Source organism: Mirounga leonina, unplaced genomic scaffold (genome assembly GCF_011800145.1).
Source record: "Mirounga leonina isolate KUSES-001 unplaced genomic scaffold, KU_Mleo_1.0 Mir_201, whole genome shotgun sequence".
In the NCBI taxonomy this organism is placed as follows: Eukaryota; Metazoa; Chordata; class Mammalia; order Carnivora; family Phocidae; genus Mirounga; species Mirounga leonina.
The window spans coordinates 8,325,934-8,352,715 of record NW_023270504.1 but is presented as its reverse complement, the minus strand read 5'-3'; the positions used below and the strand labels follow the sequence as shown (position 1 = coordinate 8,352,715).

The 26,782-nt window shown below is 40.0% G+C and overlaps 1 protein-coding gene across 4 annotated transcripts in view; it reads left to right on the top strand.

Annotated features, from left to right (window-relative positions):
- Window positions 1-26,782, top strand: part of SSPN (sarcospan) — a 113,758-nt gene that overhangs the window by 69,368 nt on the left and 17,608 nt on the right. The window contains exon 1 of one of the 4 annotated variants that reach the window (XM_035028042.1): window positions 6,976-7,474. The exons of 2 other annotated variants lie outside the window; for them this stretch is intronic. In XM_035028042.1, the coding sequence (XP_034883933.1) occupies window positions 7,271-7,474 (204 nt within the window). In that variant the 5' untranslated portion in view covers window positions 6,976-7,270. Of the gene's footprint in view, window positions 1-6,975; window positions 7,547-26,782 lie in introns of those variants that run through there. One more of the 4 variants, XM_035028040.1, reaches the window with a different exon arrangement.

Below are 26,782 nucleotides of genomic sequence, written 5' to 3'. Positions count from 1 at the left end.
TCTTAGAGTAAGAAGGAAAAATATAGCCTTGAGCAAATCACTTAACCACTCTGAAGAAATTCTGACTTTATATAGAGTTTTGGTTAGATTTATTTATTTATTTATTTTTATTTTTTTATTTTTTTAAAGATTTTATTTATTTGACAGAGAGAGATACAGCGAGAGAGGGAACACAAGCAGGGGGAGTGGGAGACGGAGAAGCAGGCTTCCCGCGGAGCAGGGAGCCCGATGTGGGGCTCGATCCCAGGACCCCGGGATCATGACCTGAGCCGAAGGCAGATGCTTAACAACTGAGCCACCCAGGCGCCCCATAGAGTTTTGGTTAGATTTAAAGAGATAATATGTGAGAGAACTTTCTAACCTATAAAAATATGTATACACATTCCAGACATCATTTTTGTAATTCACAGAAAATTATGTTTTTGGTTTTTTAGAGAAAATTTTTAGAAAACGATGTGGTTTTATGAAAATGTGTCTATAATTAGGCATAGTGATAAATATGTTGTGGGATAGAATCTGGAAGTAGAAAGGCTCTATATCTAAAATCTGCATCATTTAGAAGAAAAATATTTGATAATACATTCATTGTATACATATCTTAGAAGAGGCTGAAGATCTGAATTCTCTCAACTGCCTTCTTTCCAACCCTGCAAACTTAACTGCATTCTATTGAGTCTTACATTCTTTCCTCCTATCTCAGCCTATGAAGGGAATTTCCATCTGACTAATTCTCCTGCCTCAAGGAACTTATTTGATCAATTATCCAAAAAAAAATAAAGAGGCAAAATTTTCCTCAACTTTATATTATCCCTTTAGCTACATCTTTTTTTCCCTTTCCCTTCTCTGCTAAGCTTTTCCATAGATTTCTTTACACATGTTCTTCCCCTTTGTCCCTTCCCACTCACTCTTAAACTCACTGAAACCTTAAAACTACTATATGGGACTGCTCTTGGCAAAAGCAGTCAGTGGCCATCTTGCCACTAAAGGCTCTGGACATTTTATGTTTACCTTACTTGATTCTCTGTGGAGTTCAAGGAGGGAGTGAGTTTGGGGTACATTTGGGACATTCAAATGGAGATATGAGTAGGTATTTATATTTGCAGACCTAGAACTAAGGACAGAAGTCTGGGCTCCTTAGATTTGGGAATCTGCAGTGAAGCCATGGAATGTGTAGTGTAAGAAGACGGAAGACAAAGAATACCAACATCTAGGAGTTTGGCGAAGGAAATACAATCCATGAAGAAAGTTGAGAAGGAAGGCTGTGGTGGTTTTAAAATATGTCTTTGATACTTTGATACTCTTCCTTTCAATAGAAGGATCTAAATTCTTCTCCCCTTGAGTGTGGGCTGGACTTAGTGACTCTCTCCTAAAGAATGTGACTCAAGAGTTACTAAGTTACTAAGACTTTTGAGGCCCTGTCATGAAAAGGATAGCTTTTACCTTGTTCTCTCCATCTCTGACTCTCTTGTTCTGGTTGAAGCTGGCTACCATGTTGTCAGGATACTCAAACAGCCCTGTGGAGAGCCAGTGAGTGGAGAGGTCACATGCAGAGGACCAAACTTGCTAGCTGTAGGAGTGAGTCACCTTGAAAGCAGAGCCTTCTGCTTCAGCCAAAACTTCAGATGGTTCCAGGCCCCAGTCCTCAAGCCTTCCAAATGATACCCCAGATAGCATGAGGAAACAAACCATCCCTGCTGTGCCCCATTGGAATATGAGACCCACAGAAACTATGAAATAATAGATATTATTGTTTCAAACCACTAATTTTTGGGGTGATTTATTATGTAGCAATAGATGATTAATACAGAGGAGCCAGAAAGGCAGGAGAAAATTAAGAGTTTGTTAAGATAATTGAAAAAACCCAACTCTCTATTATCCAAAAAATATAAAGAACTTATACAACTCAATACCAAAAAACAATCTGATTTAAAAATGGGCAGAAAATCTGAATAGACATTTTCCCAAGGAAGACACAGAGATGGCCAACAGACCCATGAAACGATTCCCAACATCACTAATCATCAGGGAAAGGCATATCAAAACCACAATGAGGAATCACCTTACACCTGTTAGGATGACTATTATCAAAAAGACAAGAAATAAGTGTTGGCAAGGATGTGGAGAAAAAGGAATCCTTGTGCACTCTTGGTGGGAATGTAAATTGGGGCAACTACAATAGAAAACAGTATGGTTTCTCAAAAAATTAAGGATAGAAATATCATATAATCCAGTAATTCTACTACTGGGTACTTACCCAAAGAAAACAAAAACACTAATGCAAAATGATATATGGACCCCTGTTTATTGCAGCATTATTTACAATAGCCAAGATATGGAAGCAACCCAAGTGTCCATCCATAGATGAATGAATAAAGATATGATATATATATATTCCATTATAATGGAAAAGAGAATGAAAACTTGCCATTTGGGACAACCATAAAAAAAAAAAGAATGAAAATCTTGCCATTTGGCATAACATGGATAGACCTAGAGGGTATCCTGTTAAGTGAGATAAGTCAGAGGAAGACAAATGCCCTATGATTTTATTTACATGTAGAATCTAAAAAACAGAACAAATAAACAGACTCTTAAATACAGTGGTTGCCAGAAGAGAGGTCGGTGGAGGGATGGGTGAAAAAGATGCAGGGGATTGGTGGTACAAACTTCTAGTTATAAAATAAATAAGTCATAGAGATTAAAAGTACAGTATAGGGAACATGGTCAGTAATATTGCAATAATTTTGTATGGTGACAGATGGTGACGATTTTGACTTACCATGGTGAGCATTGATTAATGAATAGCATTGTGAAATCTGAGGACACCTGAAATTAATATAACATTGTACGTTAACTATACTTCAATAATAAAAAATTCCCAACTTGTTCAATTGTTAATTACTGATGGATGTACAGTAACTCCCTAGAGTTCTTTTTATCACATTTTGAAAACTGAGATGTCATTACATAAAATAACATGCATAGATCTTAAGTGTTGTTCAATGAGTTTTCACAATTGTTTACACTCACATAGCCATCACCTAAGCCAAGATAAAGAAGACTTCTGTCATTCCAGAAAGTCTCCTCCTGCTCCTTTCCAGTCAATTCTCTTAGGCCAACTCCATAATCACTTCTTAAATTCAATAATCAAAGATTAGTTTTGACCTTTAAAAATTTTGTATATAAATGGAATTATACAGCATGTATTATTTTATGTTTGTTTTCTTTGTCTCAGCATACTGTTAAGATTCATTCAGATCATTGCTTATATCAATAGTTCATTCTTTTTTTTAAAATTTAATTGAAGTATAATTAACATACAGTGAATAGTACATTCCTTCTTATTGGCAAGTAGTATTCTATTGTATGGATGTACCACAACTTGTCTATCCATTCTTTTCCCAGTATTCTTATTTAAAATTGATTTAGTTATTTCTTCATATGCAGTGAAAACATTGAACTTACACGGACAAAACTACATGAAGAAAATTATATGTAGAAAAATTTGATAGCATTATAAATAACATCATATAAGGAGGTGGAATGAATTAGAAAATGACTGGTAGTTATCATCTTTATAGACTCTCTATAGAATGAGAAAGTTGTAAGTCCTCTGTTGACCAAAAGGGTATACTTCCCTTACGACACTTACCCTGAAAATATAAACTGCCATGAAAAAATTCACAAATGGGTCAATTCCTCTGAAAAAAAAAAAAAATTGAACCAAAAGACACACTGAAAATTAATGACATAGGAGAAAAGAAAATAGAAAAAAATGGGAGTTTTTAAAATGTCTTGTACACACAGGGACACACACACACGCACATATCAGCAATACCTATAGTCATTTTCATATGGCCCAGTGGTGCTGCATGTCATAAATGACTTTTCAGTTGTTCTCTGTAGAGTATTTGATACCTCTTTAATCAAATCTGATTGAACTCTGATATATTTAATTACATATTAAAGATATTTGATACAGTCCTTGGAACTGTAATAATTTTCCTATGACATCTTTTTTGTTCTTGGTGAATCTATGATCATGTGTCCAGAAAAACATTGGCTTAAAGATTATTTCTAGTTGGATCTCCTAAGGACATTTTGTTAATGACATTAGTTATAAAGAGAGTTATCATCTTCCCAGTTCTGAACTTTTGAAGTGTAAATACTTCCCAGTAATGTGGAATTGGGGACCCAGCAGAGATAGATACTAAGCTTAATTTTGTTATTTTCCCCAGAGGATCAAAATAATCTCAAATCATATATTAACTACTCTTCTGCAATTTTTAATTTACAATCTCTGTTAGTTTTGAGTTATGAGAGTAGCCAGTAGAGTATCTGAAAACACTTTATTTCTACTTTGCCTTTCTTCCTGGTAGTATAAATATCTGAAGAGATTATTGCTTGACCTATAAAACAGAGACATTATAATTTATGAACACTAAAAAAACCCTGCTCATTTCTGTTAAACTATGTGATGAGCTGGAAATGGTGATTTTTCTGAGTGGAAAGGACATGTTAAATAAAGGAAAAGCTTTCCTTGTTGTATCCTTAATGACCCTCCCATTCCATTTTAGCCTTGATTATTCTTTATCACTAACCTTCTGACAACTTTCCTCATGCTCTTCTTTGCTTCTACTTCCCCATGTCAGTTAAGTGAAAATACCATTCTTATCACCATCATCTCGTGGTTATAAGACCAGGCCCACTCCAACATAGATTCAGCCAAGCAGTTGGGAATTCGAGCATGTGTAAGGATCCCTGTATTACGCTTCCTTCCCTGGAAGCTGAAAATTGAAGTTGGTGGTTGTAATCAGACTAGAAGGATTACCGTTCACCTGGGCTGTTGTTCACTGCTACGGGTTTCATTTGTATGGTCAGCAAATAAAGCCTGTGCCTAGTTACAAATGAGTAACAGAAATAATGCTCTTCGGGCGCCTGGGTGGCTCAGTTGGTTAAGCGACTGCCTTCGGCTCAGGTCATGATCCTGGAGTCCCAGGATCGAGTCTGCATCGGGCTCCCTGCTCGGCAGGGAGTCTGCTTCTCCCTCTGACCCTCCCGACCCTCCCCCTCTCATGCTCTCTCTCTCTCTCTCAGTCTCTCTCTCTCAAATAAATAAATAAAATCTTAAAAAAAAAAAAAACAAATAATGCTCTTCATCAACTATTATATATATATATATATATATATATATATATATATATATTACGGTGGTGAACCAAGATATTTTTATAAAATTCTCAAATAGTCTTAGGTTCAAGGCTAATAGCCAGTTCTGTGATGGATAAAATACTACCTATGATCATTAAATTGTTTAAAATCATAAATGATTTACACAATCCACTTGTTTGCCTGCAGGAAGTAATTAATAAAATAGGCAATCCACAAGAGTTCACATTTGGTTCCCCCACCCCCTCCTTACTAACTAGGTGAGTGGCCCACTAATCTGGTCACTTAATAATTCTGATACTCAATTTTTTCATCTTTAAAAGTGGGAACTATAATTATAAGGTGGTTGTGAGGAGTAACAGTCAGGTGTGCAAAGCACCTAGCATGTACTTAATACAGAGTGGATACTCAGTAATTAGTTTCCATATTATTCATAACAACAAGTAATTATTTCTGTGTAATCAGTTAGCTTCCTAAAGATGTTTACCATGTTTACATAGAAAAACCACGACAGTTTTGTCATTTGGGTTGTTCTCAGTCAGGCCCAAGTGAGGCGGGTATCTTGGTGTAACACCAGCTTTTGTCTGTTCTCACTAGAAATCCTAGTGGTGTGGTCGCCCCACAGCTGATTATGACCTTACCTCAGCCCTATGCCCCTCTTGTGAGAGAACCTTGCTTCTACCCCTTCTACGGGGACCACTGGCCTGTGTGGTTTGAATTCTGCTTTTCGAGCTACTGCATTTATTCCGTGGACCATATTTTTCTCACTGACCCAGAAGGAAGGTATAAGAAAACACTGAAGTTCATAAAGTAAGAATATATTTTATACTTTCAAAGGTACCTTTGTTAGGACCTGACAGTTTACGAGGAGAGTTGATGACGATTAGTTTATAATTCTAAGAAAACAAAGCGGGGAATTAGACTTTCTTTAAAATTAGCTGATAGTGAGCAATCTAGGAGTAGGCTTTATCTCTCCCAGCATCATGGCAACATCATTTGTATTTTAAATACATCTTTCTGAATGTTACAATGACCATACCAAAGTAGATATTAAATACTCCAAAAGGACTGGATAATTTCTTAGTGGTTTCACTGAAATTTTCTCTAAGTGCTACTGAGTACAGATATGTGGGAATAAGAATAATCGGTTTTATTGATTCGTTCTGTGACTTTGGGCTGGGACTGAATCTATCTTCAACATCCTTACGTTGTAACACGTTGTAGGTGCTTTAAAAATATCTCTGATGTGGACTGCATTAAATTGTCCATGTCCAAGGGATATAACAAGCCCCCTGGGCACTGATGTGGAGATTACTGAAGACTGGTTGGGAAGTCCACATAAACGACAGAAAGAACTTTTAAAAACACATACAATTGGGAGAATGTATTAGCCCAACATCTCCATAAACAGTGCTTTCAAAAGCAAATACCTCAATGGGAAAAGTGACTTTATTTGTCAGCTGGATTGCAGAATTTATAAAGAAGGAGAAGAGCCTATTCCTTTGTTGGAAAATAAGAACAATTTAACTTCTGGAAATGACTTCGCAGCTTGGAGCCCAGCAATGCCTATTTTGGCTTAAACTGTCTATTAATTAAACTCAAATGATTAAACATTCGTCACCTTGCATTGCACCTCTCAGAAAACAAAACCAAAACCAAGAACATCCTGGGGTTTCGAGTGAGGAAAACCGTCGCGCGCGCACACACACACACACGTAGCCTAAAGTGCACACACACGTAGCCTGTCTAAAGTGCACACACACACACACACGTAGCCTGTCTAAAGTGCATAAAGTGCCCCGGATCCCAGGATTTCGAAGGCCAAGGGAGCCGCGCCGTCTCCCGCGGGGGTCCGCACCCCCCGCGGGTGGGCCCAACAGGCGCTGCGTCCCTGCGCGTTGGCAGTTGGCGACCCCCCTCGACTCCCCCTCTGCTGCGGGCTCCCTGTGGCCTTTGGAGGCTCGGCGAGTCGGCTCCAAATGTTTTCCATATTTGTTCAGCCTCCGTAATTCGAATACCGGGGCAGGCTCAGCCCGCCCAGCGCCGCGCTCCGGGGCCCGCGCGCCGCACACGCACCCACCCACCCACCCACGCAGCGGCCATGGGCAAGGACGAGCAGCCCCGCGGCCAGCACAGGCAGGGGGGGCCGGCCGCGGACGCCGCCGGGCCCGACGACCTGGGGCCGAAGACGGGCAAACGGGCCCCCAAGGAGTGCGGGGAGGAGGAGGCCCGGACGTGCTGCGGCTGCCGGTTCCCGCTGCTGCTCGCGCTGCTGCAGCTGGCCCTGGGCATCGCCGTGACCGTGGTGGGCTTTCTCATGGCGAGCATCAGCTCCTCCCTGCTAGTCAGAGACACTCCATTTTGGGCTGGGATCATTGTAAGCATCAAGCCTGTTTTGCCTAAGCGCGTCTGCCAAGCAGGAATGCACAGCAGCGTGGTCGAGTCCAGACTAACCCAACTGCATGCGCCCTTCCCCGGCTGCACTCCTCTAACTCGCGCTCTGCTTGGCGACGTGCGGGCCACCCTTGGTGTGTGTGCCCGGGGGCAAGGCTGGGCGCGGTGGGACTCGAGCCCCTCTTCCGCTTGTTTGTTGCTCCAAACGCCTCGGGCGGGCCTGCCTCTAAGGGCCTGGAGCTGGGGAGGCGAGTCAGAGGCGGCTTGTTTTGGTCAGCTTGAACGTTCTGGACAACAACAGCAGATTCCCTTCGCCTTTGTCCCCATCCTGGTCCCCGGACCCCACCCTTGTCTCTAGATAAGTAACAAACAGTGAAGTAAGTTCACGGAGGAAAAGCAGGTTAGGAAAAAGCCTGCACTTGGGGTTGCCACACTGGGGGGTATTAATTTGATTTTTTACATTGGAGATTGCATTAGTGAATTTTATAAAGTAAGGTTTTAAAGCAGGAAATGTGAATACGGCCAGCACAGCTTTAATCTGCTGGAGCCTAAAGTGGGATAAAGGCAGGGGGCTGGTCGTGGCGGAAGCGTGTTTGGGACTCTGCTAACGGATGTACTGTTCCAGGCAGAACACTGGTCAGCTGTTGTGAGTGTTGAAACACACAGCATACTTGGCTTAATTAAAGGGCTTCTTTGATGTGAAATGGGGGCCTTTGTTGGGCACCTCGTGTTGCTTGTCCTGGTAGAGGCCTTACACTGATTATTTCTAAACCCCACATCATCCTTATGGGATAGTTATTATTATTTCATTTCGCAGATGAGAACACTGAGGGCGGACTCACCACCCAGGGTCGTGAGTTGGCAAAGTTGGCCAGTCAGCCAAGTTGATTCCTTTTTGAACCAGACTACATCTGCATTTTCCTCCCTGAGCCACACTGCCACCCCGTTTAGTTTGTAATTTTAATATTCTGGCTGACTAAAATCTCTCTCATGTACATTTAGTCCGCAGCTTTTTATTTTATTTGATCCGTGAAACAACGCTCGGAGGTGGGAACTGTGACCCCTCTTGGCACACGGGGAAGCAAGCAAGGGAAGTTAAATGACATTCTCAAGGCCCAGAGATTAAAAGTGGCAGAACCAGGCGACACTAGAATGGATACTTCTGGCCCCTAATATCATACTGCGTCATGACTGCTTTTACTGACCACAGGAACTACCCTCAAAATAATTTTGTATCAGGGACAGATGTTAAAAGCACCTGATAAATATGCACTGATGCAGGAATTTCCTCATTAAGAGTATTTGAACTCACAAATTCTTGCCAAGTAATTTAAAACTTTTAATTTGTGTACTAAGAATTCCCATGAAATTATCATGATTGGAGTTTTCTAAATCAAGTAGTTTTAAAAATAGCTTTTCACTAAGATATACTGGGTATTTTAGTAACCTAAATGACTGTCAAGATACTCAGAGGGGGGAAAAGTGTGTCTTTTAAGACCAGGCGAATTAAAAGAAAGAAGGAATGAAAGTCCTTCATTCCATTGTTTTGAATATCACTTACAAGTGTGTCTTCTATCCTTTCTTTATATCAACTTTAAAAAGCCCGGTACCAGAAAAGCAAATTCGATGGGCAAAATGAGTCTTGATGTTTAAGGCACGCACATACAAATCATGCAACTCTGAAATTTCACGAGCGCCTGTTGGGAGCATCATGTGCTCCTAATTGCCTTGGAAGCTCCCTGGGTGTGATACAAAGAGCATCGCAGACAGCCAGGTCTCTGTTCTTTCTAGTTTTCCAGTTTATAAAGTAGGATCCACTTGAAGTTTGCTCGTGCTGTGTAGCCCTGATGGTATCTGTAAATCTAAGCTTTCTTTCAACAGAGAAGTTGTGGAGAGACAAGCAGTTAGGGGAGACCGGTGAGGAGGGTCTTGAGGAGCCAGGTGAGGAAAAACTCTCCTCCCCGCTGGGCCAGAGTTGCAGCCTCCCACAGACACCGTGCTTGTCGTCCTCATCTGGCTGTCTGTGGTTGGTCACGGGCGCCCTTCCAAACTTTCAGGGAAGGGAAGTGAGAGGGCGGCCGGATGAGAACGTACAGAAGCATAAACACCGCGCCTGGTACTGAGCCACGGGTTGGACATCATTTGCTGAGTAACTTTGGGCAAGTTACTTAACCTCTCTAGGCTTCCATTTCTTCACTGATGAAATCAGAATGGTAATAATTCCTACCTCTTGGGGTTGTTGTGAGAATTAAACAAATCAATACATGTTCTAATACTTAGAGCAGGGCTGGCTAATGGTGAGCATTCAGTGAACTGTTAGCTCTTTATTAGCAGTCAGAGAAGCAATCGCCCGGAGTGGCAATCACTCTTCAGATTGGAGGCGGCTCTATTTCTAGTCTTGCGGAAGAGTTATTCCAGACTCGTTACATTTCCTAGACCAGTTGAACCCTGAAGGTGATACCAATTTGACGGTCTCCACTTTTTCTGTTCATAGCCGAATTACTACTAACAATCTTATGGTATTAGATTAATCCAGTACTTTCTGGATCTCTCTGGAGACTTCTAACAATTAATTTGGAGGAAAGGGACCTCCTCGGGGTCATTTCCCTCGGGGACATGGAGTGATTGTGGTCTGGGATATTCTCCAGGGAATGCTGAAATGTTTGCCCTGTTGAGATCTGCTAGACCAAAGCAGTACAGGTCAGTCCCAGGGGCTGAAGCAAAGTCAAAACCCACTTCGGTAATTTAGGCTGAATTCGAATAAGCTGGGGCCACCAGACTGTATACCCAGTCCATCGGCATCTTTAATGTTTCACTCTTCTAATTCTCTTTATACTGGTTCCCTCTTACCGTATAGTACTTACTTCACTTTACAAAGGTGACTATCCCATTACTTTGGGATTTGGGAGTCACCGTTCTCATCATAGAATCTGGGTAGGTGGATGAATCCACTTAGGTGACTTCTTATTGATCAATATCTGGGTGACTTGATGAATATTCAGTGAACTTCTGGCTATAAACTGGAGAAGTCCTTGATGATCTATGATCAGAGATTTATGTCCAGTGGAATTTTAGGAAAACAAATAGGTTATTTCTTGCCTATCTGTAAATGTGACTTCCCTCATCCTCTGTCAGAGAGATGACTGAAGGCTTTTTACTTAAGTTACAAAAGATTCCTCTAAAGGAAAAAAAAAAAATGGAATGGAGCCACTATAGAGACTTGGTAACCTGTAAAAGTACCATTCTTCTCTCAAAATTCTGTATAAATGGTTTGAGGGTTCTAAGTCACACCACAATGGCAATACAAAGTGAAACAGGGTCTTTGAGGATGAACTTGGCTAGGGGTAGGGAGTCCTAGGAAATGAAAGTCTGCTTTGCATTTTATTCTATTAATGGTTTGAGTAGTTGGGTCAAATAGGCATTTAAGTTTGCTCATCATTCCAGAATTCTTATTGATGATAAATGTGTATGGACTGAAGGAATCTAAGAACTTTGAGGCCTTTACTTAATTCTTGCTCAATAGAATACAATTTTGGCTTAGGTGAAGTGTAACATGTTTGAACTTTGGCTTATTTTCCTTCATGCAGTAACATTTGTTGGGAGTGCTGTGCTAGGCATTGGTCTAAAAATAATGAATCATATACCAGGAGGAGGAGATCTCTAGAGATCCTGATGGGCATGTGCCCTCATCACATCCGACAGTAATGAATACTTCCGATTAAAAAATTTAACCTACACAAATATTTTTAAAGCCCATTTACCTTTCAAGGTATTTCACTTACAGTGATTTATTTGCTTTGGCATCTCTACTCTGAAGTCAATTTCAGAGCAAACTCTTACGTCTCATCCCCAATGGGGATGCATAGTATTTGTTAGTCTCTTGGCCCTTGTAGGGAATATTCCCATGGAAAGTAGGAATTTGCCTTGTTGTGGTTTTCAGCTTTCCTCATAATTTTCTCCATTGCTCCCGTATCGCACTCAGCTAGAATAAAAACCCTGAGATAAATACCACATTAATCACATTAGAAAATTTAAGGAAAGGGCTTAAAAGGAAGGGAAGAATATTTCCTTTCCTTAATGTCATTCATAAAACTCATCATATGAATCTGTAGTGATTAAGAGTCCTGTCAAGAATTTCAATAACAGTTTTCATATGTTAACTTACTCTAAGGAATTCAAAATGCAGGTGTATTCAGATTTTAAAATCTATTTTTAACCTTGGCTTAATGGAAGGGAAAATTGGGTGGTTATTTATTTTAAAACAGAGTATATCCTGAAATGCACAAGTAGATATATGACATGTAGCAAGTAAGGAACAGATATTATCATCCATAATTTATAAGTAGAAAAACTAAGTTAAGACATGATGATTTGGCTACAAAATTTGATCATGGTTATAGGAGAAATTGGAAGTGAGGAAGGTTTGGCATTTGGGTTTTAGATAGACCCTAAAAAAGTCAAGAAGCTAAAAGTGGTGTCAGTTTTCCATATAGGTATATTGACACTTGAGAAAGTTAACTTCAAATTATGTTTTTAGGAATACATTACATAGTAATACATTATTTTTCATATTGGGACTTTGATATGCTTCCAAAATCTAATATCATATCTCTGGTACTACTGGGAAATAACTTTTATTATAGCAACTGTCACAGGTTTGTTAGAAACTGAGGAGTGGTAATTATACGGCCTAACTCAGTCTCCACGGAGCATATGTAATAAATAATGGTAGGAAAATTATCTTACAGGTACATGAAGTTCTCCCAGTAAGTATAAAAATGGAATATAACAATTAATTTGTCAAAAGAAATTAATTGTAATCAGTGTATGAAAATAAAAGGGATTATTTGAGAATTTGGTGATCTGTTTCCTGAAAGAATATTAGAATAAAGAATAAGGAAGCTTAAGATTGGACAGAATCATTAGGAGAAATGTATTTTCACCTCTCCTGCTAGCCTGATACTAAGCCACACATGCCAAGGCCAAGGAAAGGCTTGTTTAATGAGGAAGTTATCCCTGGATCTTCTATCTCTTTTTAAAATAAGGAGAAGTGGTGGGTCCTGATATTTTTCAATCTGTAGTGTGGATCTACTCAACGCAGAAAGTTAATCTCTGGAAACTTTTGAGATATCAATCATCATTCGGTTTTATTTTTTATGGTAGATATACTAGTGCATAGAATTTGGGGGTAATCAAATGAAACAGAAAGACATTTATTCTCTTTAAATACAGTGTATGTCCAAGGGACTCCTACGTATCCCTGGACACATGATGGGTACCTGATCAGTGTTGAATTGGATTCTGTCTATTCCATACTTCCCATTATCTTTGCTTCTGTTTGAACTTACAAAAACCCATTTCTTTTTCAAGATTTTATTTATTTATTTGCCAGAGAGAGAGAGAGAGAGCACACAAGCAGCGGGAGTGACAGGCAGTAGGAGAGGGAGAAGCAGGCTCCCCGCGGAGCAGGGAGCCCAGTGTGGGGCTCCATGTGGGCCTCAATCCCAGGACCCTGGGATCATGACCTAAGACGAAGGCAGACACTTAACAGACTGAGCCACCCAGCACCCTCCGAAAATGCATTTTTTAAACTATGGTTTGAGGAATGACATATAGTTGTGTTTTGCAATACAGACTTAAGTTTATTGATAACATTTTAAAGAACTATTAGGGAATAATAAGGAATGTGTTATTACTCCATTTTGGGCTCCGGGGTTCCAGAAATATCCGGGATACACTAACTTAGCATTACTGAGATGTTTTATTTCTTGTTACAAAATGACTACAGGATTAAAAAAGAAGAGGAAAAAGAGGTCATTTGACTTATTTCACATACTCTAAGTAGAATAAATTAGGACAAATTAGGATTCACGTGGCTGAATGCCGATGTCTTCCTTCTACAAAGAAAGCAATGCATAGATTTCCCAATTTAGTCTAAGAATTTCATAGTTTGCCAATATGATATCCACTTTGAATTTGTTCTGAGGAAATGGCTGTTTTCTAGTCCTTTTCTTGCCTTTAGCCTTGTCTGTGACATTTGTACTAGGGGCATTCTTTAACCCGGTCTACTTGCTGGTGTTCTCCCCCCACCCCCCACCCCAAGAGTTAGCATCGACATTAAAGGATCCACACGAGGCTCTGGGAAGAGCTCAGTATGCATATTTCCTTGTTGCTGTAGGACAGGAATGGAATCTAGTCATTAAACTTTAGTTAGATACTATGTCATTGCAAACTAGAGAAATGCTGATCAGAAAGGGTCCATCAGAGTCTAGAGCTGGATGGGACCTCATGATGATCATGATTTTAACTCTAGTTATTTCTTGCTGTGAATATCCAAGTCCAGGTTTATGACAACGAGTTCATAAGCTGAAGCTGAACTATTTTTTTTTTTTTAAGTGGATGTTGGTGACAGTATTTATAACATAAACCGTATAAAAGCCTATTTCAGAGGCACATCCTCTTTGAGATTTTTTGGATGCCGCCTCACATCTCAGTGTATTGAGATAAAACTTGGCAGGAGTAACTGTCAGATGCCTGAGCTAGGCAGCTCAGTGGATCACCCTGGTTCATTTTAAAATTTATATGTGTATACCTACGTGTTTGAAAATAACGAAAATGCATTTTCCTTTCGGTCTTAGTCTGCTCCAGTGGGTTCTGTTCAGGTGTCTCCTCCCAGCTTGTACACGGGTGTCTCCTCCCAGCTTGTTCCTCACTGTGTGCTGCCATGGTCTTCCTTCCGTGCCTGTGCTTGGAGAGAGAGCACGATCTCTCTTCCTCTCGTAAGACCACCAGTCCTATCGGATTAGGGCCTCACCCTTCTGACCTCACTTAACCTTACTACTTCCGAAAAGCCCTATCTCCAAATTCAGTCACCTTGGGGGTTAGGGCTTAAACATAGGAATTTGGGGAGGACACACACAGTTCCATCCACAGCCCTTTCAGTGAGGGATGTAAGTTGGTACAACCACCTCAGTGTTTCTTAATCTCGTTTCCCAGCTTATTCCTGAAGGCCCTACAGCTTCCACTGGAACAGCCGGAAGTCTGAATGTTTGTTTGTTTGTTTAAGATTTCATTTATTTATTTGAGAGAGAGAATGCGAAAGACAGAGCATGAGTGGAGGGGGAGGGGCAGGGGAAGAGGGAGAAGCAGACTCTCCACTGAGCCTGATGCGGGACTCGATCCCAGGACCCTGGGATCATGACCTGAGCCGAAGGCAGATGCGTAACCAACTGAGCCCCCCAGGCGCCCAGTCTGAATGTTTCTAATGGGAATTCAGAGCCAGTGAACTGATATGTGGGGGTGCAGCGGGGTGGCAGGGCTCTGTGCTCATGCTGGTAGTGAGGAGTGAGTCCCAAGGAGGTGGTTTTTACTGCGTTTACAGATTGCTGCTTCTGTCAAATTTCCGTAAAAATAAAGTGTAGTAGATTCAGCTAGTGACCACAATTCTTAGGCTAGCTTGGGCATTTCATTTGCTACCTTAGCTCTTTAAGGCTTAGGAACCACTGTTCAGTAAATTTCTGCCTTTGTTTTCTGTTCTGGGAGTGACTCGCTGTCAGGACCTAGTGAAATGACACCTTGGATTCTGAGGCAAGGAAATGAGGGCGGTTGGCTGTGTGATGGCCACTGGCCTCTGACGGACCGTGAACTCATGCTTAGTGTTTCTAGAACTCAAGGGAAGTCACCTCTCGCGTCTTTATACCATGCAGCTCTTGTTCTCATTTTTGACGATGGTTCTGAAAGTGACCAGATGACCCGTCATTGTTCTATGGAATGGGTCAGAATAAAACTCTGGAGCTGTTCCCACCTGAGTCTCATGATGTAACAGCCTAGGAGCCTGCATCTCCTTGGTAGATGGCCCCTTTGGCTCACCTTCTCATAGGATCCTGTTTGTCCAGCTTAGACAGCCCAAATGGGGCTCTGCTTTCCTTTATCAAGTGCCACACAGCGCAGACCATCCCAGAGGGAGAGATGAAAGGACACTAACTAGAACTGTCCGGTATGCCACCTTCCAACAGTTGATCCAGTCCGAGGCCCAGAATGAGGAGCACACACAGGGCATGGCCCTCGTGCCAGGGATACCCTGCAATGTCTCCGGGTTGATCTTTGAGCATATTTAAATTTTTTTTTTTTTTGCGAGAACGAGAATGAGAGAGAACACGAGAGGGAGGAGGGTCGGAGGGAGAAGCAGACTCCCTGCCAAGCAGGGAGCCCGATGCGGGACTCGATCCAGGGACTCCAGGATCATGACCTGAGCCGAAGGCGGTCGCTTAACCAACTGAGCCACCCAGGCGCCCGATCTTTGAGCATATTTAAAGCGGATCTTCTAGAGCCATGTCCCCTGCCTAACAGCCAAGAGTGTGTTTGAGTGCTGTGTTTCCTGGATGCCGGCAAAAGGCCAGTCGGTGACCGGACACCGAAAAGCAAAGGGTTTGCTCACAGACAGCCTTCTCAGATGCTGCTGAAGAAGTGCTGTCAGGGCCTGCTTCTGTTGTTGCTGAAATGAGCAACGCTCTGCCCTGGCTGGGAGAGGCTGCAAGAAACCTGGGGGATGCTGCTGTCTGCGTGGCATCCCACTCCACTGTTGTTTTGAAAGTGTTTGATTCAGCACTCGTTGTAACGAGCCATTAAAATACCCTTTAAGATAGGTTATTGCCAAGGAAGGCCTCTCTTGTGTGGAAGATAATGACAGGTGACAAGGAAAGAGGGGGACTTGCTAATGTGTTACCTAGACCCTGACTAGGGAGAGAATTTTGGCTTTATTACCAGGGGGAAAAGAAGTAACCCTTAGCAGCTTCCTTCTAAAGTATCAGGTGTGGTACACATATCAGGCCAGTAGGCTCAGGCTGAGTCTTATCTCACATTTAGCTGTGCCAGGAACGCTGTGAAGGAAAGAGGCCTTTTCCAAGGTAAGGGAAATAGCATTTCAGGGTTCATCATTTCTGCTGGAGGGCGGAGTGTACTGCTCACTTAGGGACGGTGCAGGACGACCATCCCTCCCTCGGTGAAAGGGGGGAGCGTCCAAGGCCACGAGCGAGCAAACCAGGTCTCCGTGAGGTGAAGACATTATAATCAATGAAAGATAATTCCTCTAGGACTGCATGTAGATGAGACACAGAACCCAGCCATTTCAGTTTACATGTTACATGTTCGGTGGGGTGATGCACTTCTCTCATGCAATCAGCTCGTCAGATTCTGAAACAGAAGGATCAAACCCACGCACGTTGGCTTCGTCTCATAATCTTTTTGTGAACAGGTAGTTTGGGATGCCTATTAAACATTTCGATCTGAGTTAAGGGTTCTGAGACCAAATAGAATTTTTTAAATGAACATAGGGTGACTGTAACTATTGTGTTATAGAACCCTCAATAAATAATTCGCATCCAGTCACTGAATCTGGTGCGTCACAAATTTTTCCACCTTGAGACCTCCCTGAGGCCTCGCTCCCCTTCTCCCTGTCCTCACACACATCACAAAAAGCTCAGTGTCTAGCTAACCCATGTTGCCATGGAAGGGAACAGGAGAAATGCTAGAGAGGCTGCAGGCTGCTTGGGGATACTGACCTCTTCATTTTGAAAAGGACAAAACAAACACTTTTCAAAGGAGAAGTGATATTACTATATATTACTTAATGTTACATTATAGCCTGTTTTTTTCCTTTTAAAAAGTGCTCTCAATTAGAAAAGCCACTTGATAATATTTTTTAAGGGTTGAACAGGGTGGTTCTCTCATTTACACTCTTGTTACAGTGTTATATAATTGAATTTATATTGGTTTACTGTGGGCGCCTGGGTGGCTCAGTTGGTTAAGCGACTGCCTTCGGCTCAGGTCATGATCCTGGAGTCCCTGGATCGAGTCCCGCATCGGGCTTCCTGCTCGGCAGGGAGTCTGCTTCGTCCTCTGACCCTATCCCCTCTCAGGTGTTCTCTCTCTCTCATTCTCTCTCTCTCAAATAAATATATTGGTTTACTGCATAATTTCTGTGTGCTGTACTATTTCATAAATTTTTATTTATTGTACTGTTTCAGATATATGAATCCAGGTTATTCTTGTAGAATTATCTTTGCAATCATTTATAAAATGGGACCCAATTTGAGAACCTACTTAATTATGCTGAGTGATAAGATCCAGCCCATAACTATACCACAGGAGGAGGCAAAAATCCACATTTCCAAGATTCCTTTCTCTTCTGAGGACTTGAAAAATCCCAAAGTGAAACAAATGAAGTATAAGTTGTTTATTTTTCCCACAAATATATAGCAATTCTATCCCTTCTGTTGATTCGTGGGAAATGCTAGAACACACTCTTTGTTTCTTTTACATTCTTTGAAAATGGATAATTTTGCAAATGTAGGTATTTATTGAATTCATTGGCGATTAGTTTCTGATTAATCACCACGAGAGTGAGTTAGGTGGTTTGTAAGAACAGAAACAGAAGCCTATATGAGAAAGAATACTTCAGGTTTTCACATCTTTTTTTTTTAAATTTACTTTGAGAGAGGGGGTGGGGAGGGGGAGAGGGAGAGAGAGAATCTGAAGCGGACTCCCTACTGAGCATGGAGCCTGCCTAGGGGCTCCATCTCACCACCCCAAGATCATGACCTGAGCTGAAACTAATAAGAGTTGGATGCTTAACCAACTGAACCACCCAGGCACCCCTAGAGTTTCCACATCTTTGCCTGTCTCCGTTGGTCTTTCCATATGCCAGGGACAGTGCCCCCCAGGAGCTCAGTGTCTGGGAGAGGACACACAGATAACCAACTACAATTCAGTTTAAAAAACCAGGTACTGAGGTGGTGCCCTGAAGAAGATAACACAGGGGAGGCTCTGATTAACCCCATTTAGGGAGGATCAGAAAAGGCAAGGTGAGGGTGGTCTGAAATTGCAGGACAGGCGTCAGCTTTGGAATGAAACAAATGTGGGTAGAATCCTAGCTCTATCAATTTGTAGCCATTTCCAAAAATCGTTGGTTTTGCTCCTTTTTATCATTTTTGTGTGGGTTTGAATAAGTACCAGCAGCTCTAGGCAATTCTATGATTATTTTTAAATTATGAAATCTTTCAAGTATATAATAGCATGTAGAGAATAAGAAGACAACCACTTACTTATACCCAGGTTTGTCATTTTAATATTTTGTCATAAGTGTTTTGTTTTTTTTAAGAAAGAAAACATTACAATACCTGTTTCTTAGTCCTATTTACCTACCCCACCCTCCTTCTCCTGTTATCCACTCTCCTGAATTTGACATTTATTACACCTGTGCGTGTTTTCGTACTTTCTTATATGTATATAACCATAACCAATAATTAATTGTGTTTTATGCTTCAAATTTTATATAAATGGTAGCATAACATCATTTTTGCTCAACATTGTTTTTGAGATTCATTTATAATAGTACATGGATACCATTCATTCACTTTTGTTATGCTGTAATTCCTTATAGAAATATACAATTAACTTATTTTCCTGTAGATGAAAACTTAGGTTATTTTCAAAACTGGTTTTTGTTTTTTTTCTTTCAATTACAAAGTGTTGTAATGGACATTCTTTCCCATGGCTCCCCATGCACTTATTTCAAGGATTCTTTAGGGCACATTCCTAGGAATTGACTTATTGGATCATAAGATATAGGCATCTTCAACTTGCTAGCTAGTGCCAGATCAGGACCACAAAGCCACAGTTGCATGAATTTATACTCCCACCAGCAGTAAATTAGAATTCCCACCAATCTACAACTTGTCAACATTACTTACTGTCAGGCAATTTACATTTTTGCACATCTTATTTATGTGCAATATCATGTTTTAATTTATGTTTTTCTGATTACTACAGGAGTTGAACATCTTTTAATGTTTACTGGCCATTTTTTTTTGTTTTGTTTTCTAGCATTTATTTACTCCACAAATACTGCCTGAGTTGTTTGTCTCTTACTTATTGATTTATAGGGTTTCTTATCTTTGTTATTTAACCTTTATGATTTTATCTACTGCAAATATCTCCTCTTAGTTGGTACCAGACCTCTCATCTTTGCTCATGGTGCCTTTGTTGTGAATAAGATTTAATTTTAACATATTTATATTTAACGATCTTTTTTATGGTAGGTGCTTTGATATGTTTTAAAGAAATCTCTCTCTACTCCAAGTCATAAAGATCTTTTTCTAGATTGTGTTCCCAAAATGTTGAAGGTTTGCTTTTGTATTTTTATCTTTAATCTATGTGTTCTAACTTTTTATATATGAGGTAAAGTAGTGTCTCATTTTTCTCAAACAAATTATTAATTGTTTTAGTACTATTTAATGAATAATTGGTCCTTTCTGTACTGAATGGCTATGTCCATTTATCATCTATCAGCTTTCCATATTGGATTTGAGGACTGTGTCTGTGAATCTCTTTAGTTTCATCATTTTATTTGTCATTCACTGTGCTGATACCACAATGTTTAAATTAACAGCGTCACAGGGCTCCTTGTGATGAAGAGGGTAGCGTAGCAGCTCACCTCCCCCCCTCACCACTCCCATCGTTTTCTTGTTCCAAATGGCCTTGGTGAGACTTAGCCATGTTCTCCTTCATATATATTTTAGAATTGGCCTTTGAGGTCCCAAGAAAAGTACTGTTGATATTTTCATTTGATTTGTACTTGATATACATGAGCAAAGAACCTCTCTCCATTTACCTGATGCTCTACAGTTTAGCCCCAAGGTGTCCAAATGTAGATTTTCTTTCTATTTTTCCTACTGGGGACTTGTTATGTTTCTTGAATCTAAGATTTTTGTGTTTTCACCAATTCTGAAAAAATTTCAGAATATTTGAAATATTTGAAAAAAATGTAATTTTTTTTTTTTTTTTAAATACTGTCTCCTTCTTCAGTCTCTCCATTTCTGAAACTACTGTCAGAGGTATGTTTGGACATCCTTATTTCATCTTCCCTGTTTTTCACCCTCTCCGCTGTGTGTCATATCTATCTCTCTGTTCTGTAGTTTGGATTATTTCCTCAGCTCTATCTTCTAGTTCACTGTTCCCCTTTTCAGCTGAGTTGAACCTGTCTGTTATATAGAGTTTTTCATTCCAATGTTTTTTTTTTTTTCATTTCTAGAACTTCTATGTTTACTGATGTTTTCTTTTTTAATATATCCCTAATGTTTTTTAAAATGCCCTGTTTTTTGTTCATGTTTTCTATTTCTTCTTTCATGGCTTCAGTTATTTTGAGTGTACTTTTTTTATAGGCTCTATTCTTTAGTTCCATTATTTGAAATTCACAAGCTTTAATTCTTAGAGAGTGTGTTAATGCACACACGTGCTGGCCTTTGCTAATGAAATGATTATTTATGTGTTTGCTATAATTAGTTCGTGAGTCATTTTCCAAGAGGCTTTCTTTATATGTAATAATTTGATGTGGCCTATTTGAGGGTGTAACCCTTCCAAATGGTTTGTCTTGCCAGGTGTCCCAGTGATATCATGAGCCTAGAGCCACTTTTTTTTTTTTTTTTTTTTACTTAACCTATTTATTATGGAAAATTTCAAGCATACAAAAAAAGTAGATCAAATAGTATAATGTACACCTATGTTTCCATCACCCAGCTTCAATAATTATAAACTCATGGTCAATCTTGCTTCATCTGTATGCTTCTTACTTACTGTCAGTAAGTACTTACTTACTTCTATACTCCACATCCACATACCACATATTGGTTTATTTTGAAGTAAATCCCAGATATTATATCATTTCATCCATAAATACATCACCATGTAAGTCAAAAGATGAAGACTAAAAAATAATCAAAATACTAATCATCCCTAACAAGTTAACAATTTCTTAATAGGATCAAATCAGTGTTCAAATATCCATGATTAACTCATGAATATTTCTTCACACTTTGTCAGAATCAGGATCCCAGTAAGATCTATACACTGCAATGAGTTTATATATTTCTTATGTTTCCTTTACTCAAAGATTTACCCTTTCCCTCTCCTTTCAATCAAAGTGTGCTCTTTCTCTCCCTCCCTCGCCTCCCCTTACCTTCCTCTTTCTCTCCCCTTCACAGTTTTTTTGTTGAAAAAATGAAGGTTTTGTTTTGTTTTTTCAGGACTACTTTCTCAAAACCACCTCCACCCCGCCCCCCATCAGCTAAAACAGAATACTTGTCTTGATGACTTCCAGTGCTAGTGGGTTCATTATTTTCTTGTCATGTAAGGGTGTAGCCATTTGAGGGGCCTAGATTTATGCCATGGTCTTAGCTCCATCTCTTAGCCAATAGAAGCTCAGAACATTTTAAAGTATTTTATAGCAAGAAGGGTTTCCTAACAGTCCTTACTTTTATGCAGAAATAAAACCTGTTGATGTTTTAAAAAATCATCTTTGGATCAACTTGCAGGTTTCTTTACCTCTCTGAGTCACAATTTTCTATAAAGTGGAGTACTGTTTTTTACTTAGAGCATTGTTTCAGGAAATAAATGAGCTTAATATATACGAAGTGGGTAATGCACAAAAGGTACCCTTTCTGGGTAGAGGAGATTCTTGAGCAGGGTTTGAAGAATGAATAATGCTGGATTCAAAGTAGTTGAAGGGGGGGTACTGTATGAGGAGGATAAAAAAGTAAAAGGACATTTTAGGTGGAAGACACAATTCATGTCCTAAACTCAATTTTCATCCACAACCAACTTTATTGCTTCACAATTCTGTTGTTTGTGTTCATTCAGTTTTTTGAGGATGTAATTGAAAAAATTCCCAGTAGTTACTATCAAATATGAATCTTAACATAGACACAAAAATCTGTTATAATATTAAAATAAGACCCAAACCAAAAGGATTCTACTTGAATGTCTCCATGATAAGTCATGTGTTAGGATAGTTGTTGGATTTTTCTTCTGTTTTCCGAGTTGATACAATGCTCAGTTGTGAGATTGATTGGTTTAAAATGAGCTATTTGCAATAATCTTTAGGCAAGGTTTTTGGAACTTATGAATTGTAGCAACTTCATGCTGGCACATCTCTCAAAGATCTCCCTAGCTTTCCAGCCTTACTTTGGCAGGGACATCAAGAAAAGCACACTATATCCATAGGATTTGGGGGATTCAGGCTCCTTTCATCCAGCTGCTGGTCACAGATTCCAACTCCTTTTTAACAGTTCTATCAGGGTAGTTTTCTATTATCTTATAAAACAACAAATGAGATACAAGTGAACATCTGCAAAGCACAATGTGTGCTGAGAAATAAGGCAGTCACTTGACAAGCACATTTCCTTCCCACTCTGTGCTGGTATACAGATCTGGCTGAACCACACAGTGATGAAATTACAATGCCACGTTGGCTAAGAAGGTTCAAATTAAAAATATATGTAATACAAAGAAATATAAAGATATATAATACATGTAAATATATTTTATATATTTCTGGTTATCGGGTAGTTTGAAATCATGATAAAAGCCAACACTTTGAATTAGAAAGGATGTATGCTACCACGGGAAAAGATTTCAGCCTGGTGTGTAAGTGCTCATTAATACTCCCTACTCCTTTTTTTTTTTTTTCCCCAATAAAGATTTATTTATTTATTTATTTATTTATTTATTTATTTATTTGAGAGAGAGAGAGAGAGCACACAGTGGGAGGCGGCAGAGGGAGAGAGAGAGAATCTCCAGCAGACACCCCACTGAGTGCAGAGCCTGAGGCGGGCTCCAGGCGGGGCTTGACCCCACGACCCCACGACCCTGAGATCATGACCTGAGCCAAAATCAAGAGTCAGACACAACCGACTGAGCCATCCAGGTGCCTCAATACTCCCTACTTCTTTACCAACTAGTCAGAGCTTTGATTTCAACAGAACAGGTGACTCTATCTCATTGTTGATGATTACATGAGCAATGATTTCCTTAGAATTGCCTCATTACTTCTTAGAAATCTTGTGTTTACAGTGTATTTTCCAGAGAAATCTAGATAGAGCCAAGTTCTAGGTGATGAGAGGCCTGCTTTGTTTTTCAACTTAATTCATTACCACATTAAATTATTTATTTTGCATACCACATTTGAAAAGTCTGTACATTTATAGTAATTCAGACATGGACCTGTCAGGTATCAGCTCCTCAGTCAAAAGGACAATCATAATAATAAAGGGGAGAAAAAGACTGAGAGGGCATTATAGATGGTCTAAACTCAGGTATGACTGAGCAAGTGTCATTTCCCTTTAGACTCTGAAAAGAAATAATTTTCTGTGATAGAATTGCTTATCCAGAATTGCCTTTTCACGGAGAGATTTTGACCCGGATCTCTACCAGCTTCTTTTAAAAATAATCTCTTGGCTTGTCTTCGCAAAACAAATATTACAAATTGTACCCCCAGTCCCCACAGGAGGCTGGGGAAATGTATAGATGAAGATGTGTGCTCTAACCCCAACTCTTCCCAGGCCAAGTGGAATTTAGTTCTTGAATGAAGAGAATTTTTCTGCACCAAAGCTGTCCATTGGCAATTTTTACTCTAAGGAAAAAACAAAAGTAAAAAGAGTAAAACAGTAAAGCTCTGGGGTTGTAGATTCCTAAGACAAATGAAAAGGCTCTGAATCTCTTCCTGATAATTTCATAAGCCAAATAAAACTCTCTTTAGCAGAAGTTGCTAGACATAAGAGGTTGTTGCTAGCTATAGTTTTGTTTATAGTGGAAAAGAAGCTACTACTTTGCTTTACAGTTGTTTTTTTTTTTCAAATTTGTAATGAATGATCTGGGCTTTAATGCCTGTACATTAATATTTGTAGTGTTTAGAGACAGCTACACTTTTGTCTTGCATCTTGACGTTCAATTCTGTCATAAGCTCTCCTGTTGATTTTGAATCTTTACATTTATATGCCTATCGCCTTTGGAATTTCCCATTAATATCCGTGCACTACGTTTGGCTAAAACAGTTCTACTTAAAAAAAAAAAAAAAGTAATATTAATCTTGGATATGCTTAGGACAGAAAATATTTTTAGCTGAACAGCATTTTTTTTCCCGAAATTAAATACTTGTCTTTGTAAAACCATAATAGTGTCATCAGAGAAACATATACAACTCGCATGGTTACCAAGGTTGACATTTCCTGGGTATTAGAGGATAAATAGGTTTGAAGCAAAAAGGAAAAGAAGCAGAAAAAGAATTGTATAACTCTTAGGTGTTTGCAAACTATTTATGTCAACAATACTGGGAAGATTTTTGAGAAGTGGGCCCTTGCTATGAAAGCAAAAGTAGCCCAAGTCACAAAATGAATGGATTCATTTGACATATGTCCTGGGTACTGTATGACATCCTTTACATATACTGTCTCCTATAGGCCTTAGAGCCATTTTCAAAGTAGGCATTGTTGGTCATCTCACAGATGATGGAACTGAGGCTTGAAGAGGTTAGCTTGTCCCAGACAAAAAGCTAGAATGTGGTGGAGGTGGGTTTTGAACCCAAGTCTGTCAGATCCAGAGCTAAGATATGTTGCCTCCATCTCTATCTTTAGGCATGCGACCCACTTTGCTGTAAAACTTTATATAGTTACCCTCTGTTGCCCCTTTTCTGGGGGTATGTGTATGTTATCTTTAATGGAGCCTGTTAGATCTTAGGTAACTTACAGTGCGTACATGTTGTTGAAATAACAGAAAGAGCGAGGCTCTCATAAGAAACAACTGTGAGTCCACCATCTTTTTAAAGGTGTGGTGGGCATTACCAGTTCAGTGTTTAAGGGGGGAACATAGCACCTTGAGGATTTATTGTTTGTATCTTGCTAATTACTATATGTCATGTTTGTGGGGAAAAGAAGCAATGATGTAAAGTCCTATGTCCTCCATGGCTCTTCCCAACAACCGACATGTATCTATGTCGACCAATTTGTTTATGGTCTGCCTGTCCACTTTATTTTTTTATTTTTATTTTTTTAAGATTTTATTTATTTATTTGACAGAGAGAGAGAGACAGCTGGAGAGGGAACACAAGCAGGGGGAGTGGGAGAGGGAGAAGCAGGCTTCCCGCGGAGCAGGGAGCCCGATGCGGGGCTGGATCCCAGGACCCTGGGATCATGACCTGAGCTGAAGACAGACCCCTAATGACTGAGCCATCCAGGCGCCCCTGCCTGTCCACTTTAAAACATTGGCTCTATCAAGACAGTCATTTTTGTCTCTTCTCTTTACTGAGGTATCTCCAGACCCTCAAAGAGTACCTGGCACGCGGTAGGTACAAAATGAATATTTGTTGAAGGGACAGAATGAGCTTATTTCTAAGATGGGTTAGAGGGCTACATTTATATGTATTAATCAATTCAGCTCAAATTTAAGCATAAATTATACTGGTACAGTTTGAGGTCATATGAGATGGGAAAAAAATATAAAACCTACTACAATTGCAGGCACGTTATTTATGATCCTTAACACAAATTATAAAGAATTATTTTCTGTTACACATGAAGAGGCGGAGTCTTAAAGACTACATCACCTTCCCCAAGCTTGGCCAGTCATTTGCATCTGAAAGACTGTTTTGCACAGGGTGCCTCAGGAGTGGTGCTTGGTGCCTTTCAGCATAGGAGAAGAGCAGATGCTGAAATGTTCTCCACATTTCTGCAGTTCCCATTTCACTCCCAGTGCTGTCCAGATTCCTCCATGGGGGCGGCCAGGCTGTGTGATGGTTGAGAGCCAGGCTCTGGACTCTTGGTACAGCCCTCAGCTCTGTATTTGCTCTGTGACTTTGAGCATAAAACCCTTCTGAGGCTTAGTTTCCTCATCTATGAAATGGGGCTAATAACAGTGACTACTTCATAGGATTTTCATGAAGACCCAATGGGATAATTTACCTAGAGTGCTTAATTGTAATGTCTGGCACATAAAAGTGCTGAAAGTTGGCCTTAAGATGTCTAAACATCTAGACTTGATAATTAGTTTTACTTGTGTAAATATAAAGATCATGGCAAATATCCACTGGTATCCACTAATACAAAGTAGACTGCGTGGTATTTGTAACCAAGACAGTACACGTGTTATCAATTTTATTTAATTAATTAATTTATTTTTTGGTAATACATTTGTGAGCTCTGGGGCGCCTGGGTGGCTCAGTTGGTTAAGCGACTGCCTTTGGCTCAGGTCATGATCCTGGAGTCCCAGGATCGGGTCCCTCATCGGGCTCCCTGCTCGGCGGGGAGTCTGCTTCTCCCTCTGGCCCTCCTCCCTCTCATGCTCTCTGTCTCTCATTCTCTCTGTCTCAAATAAATAAATAAAATCTTTAAAA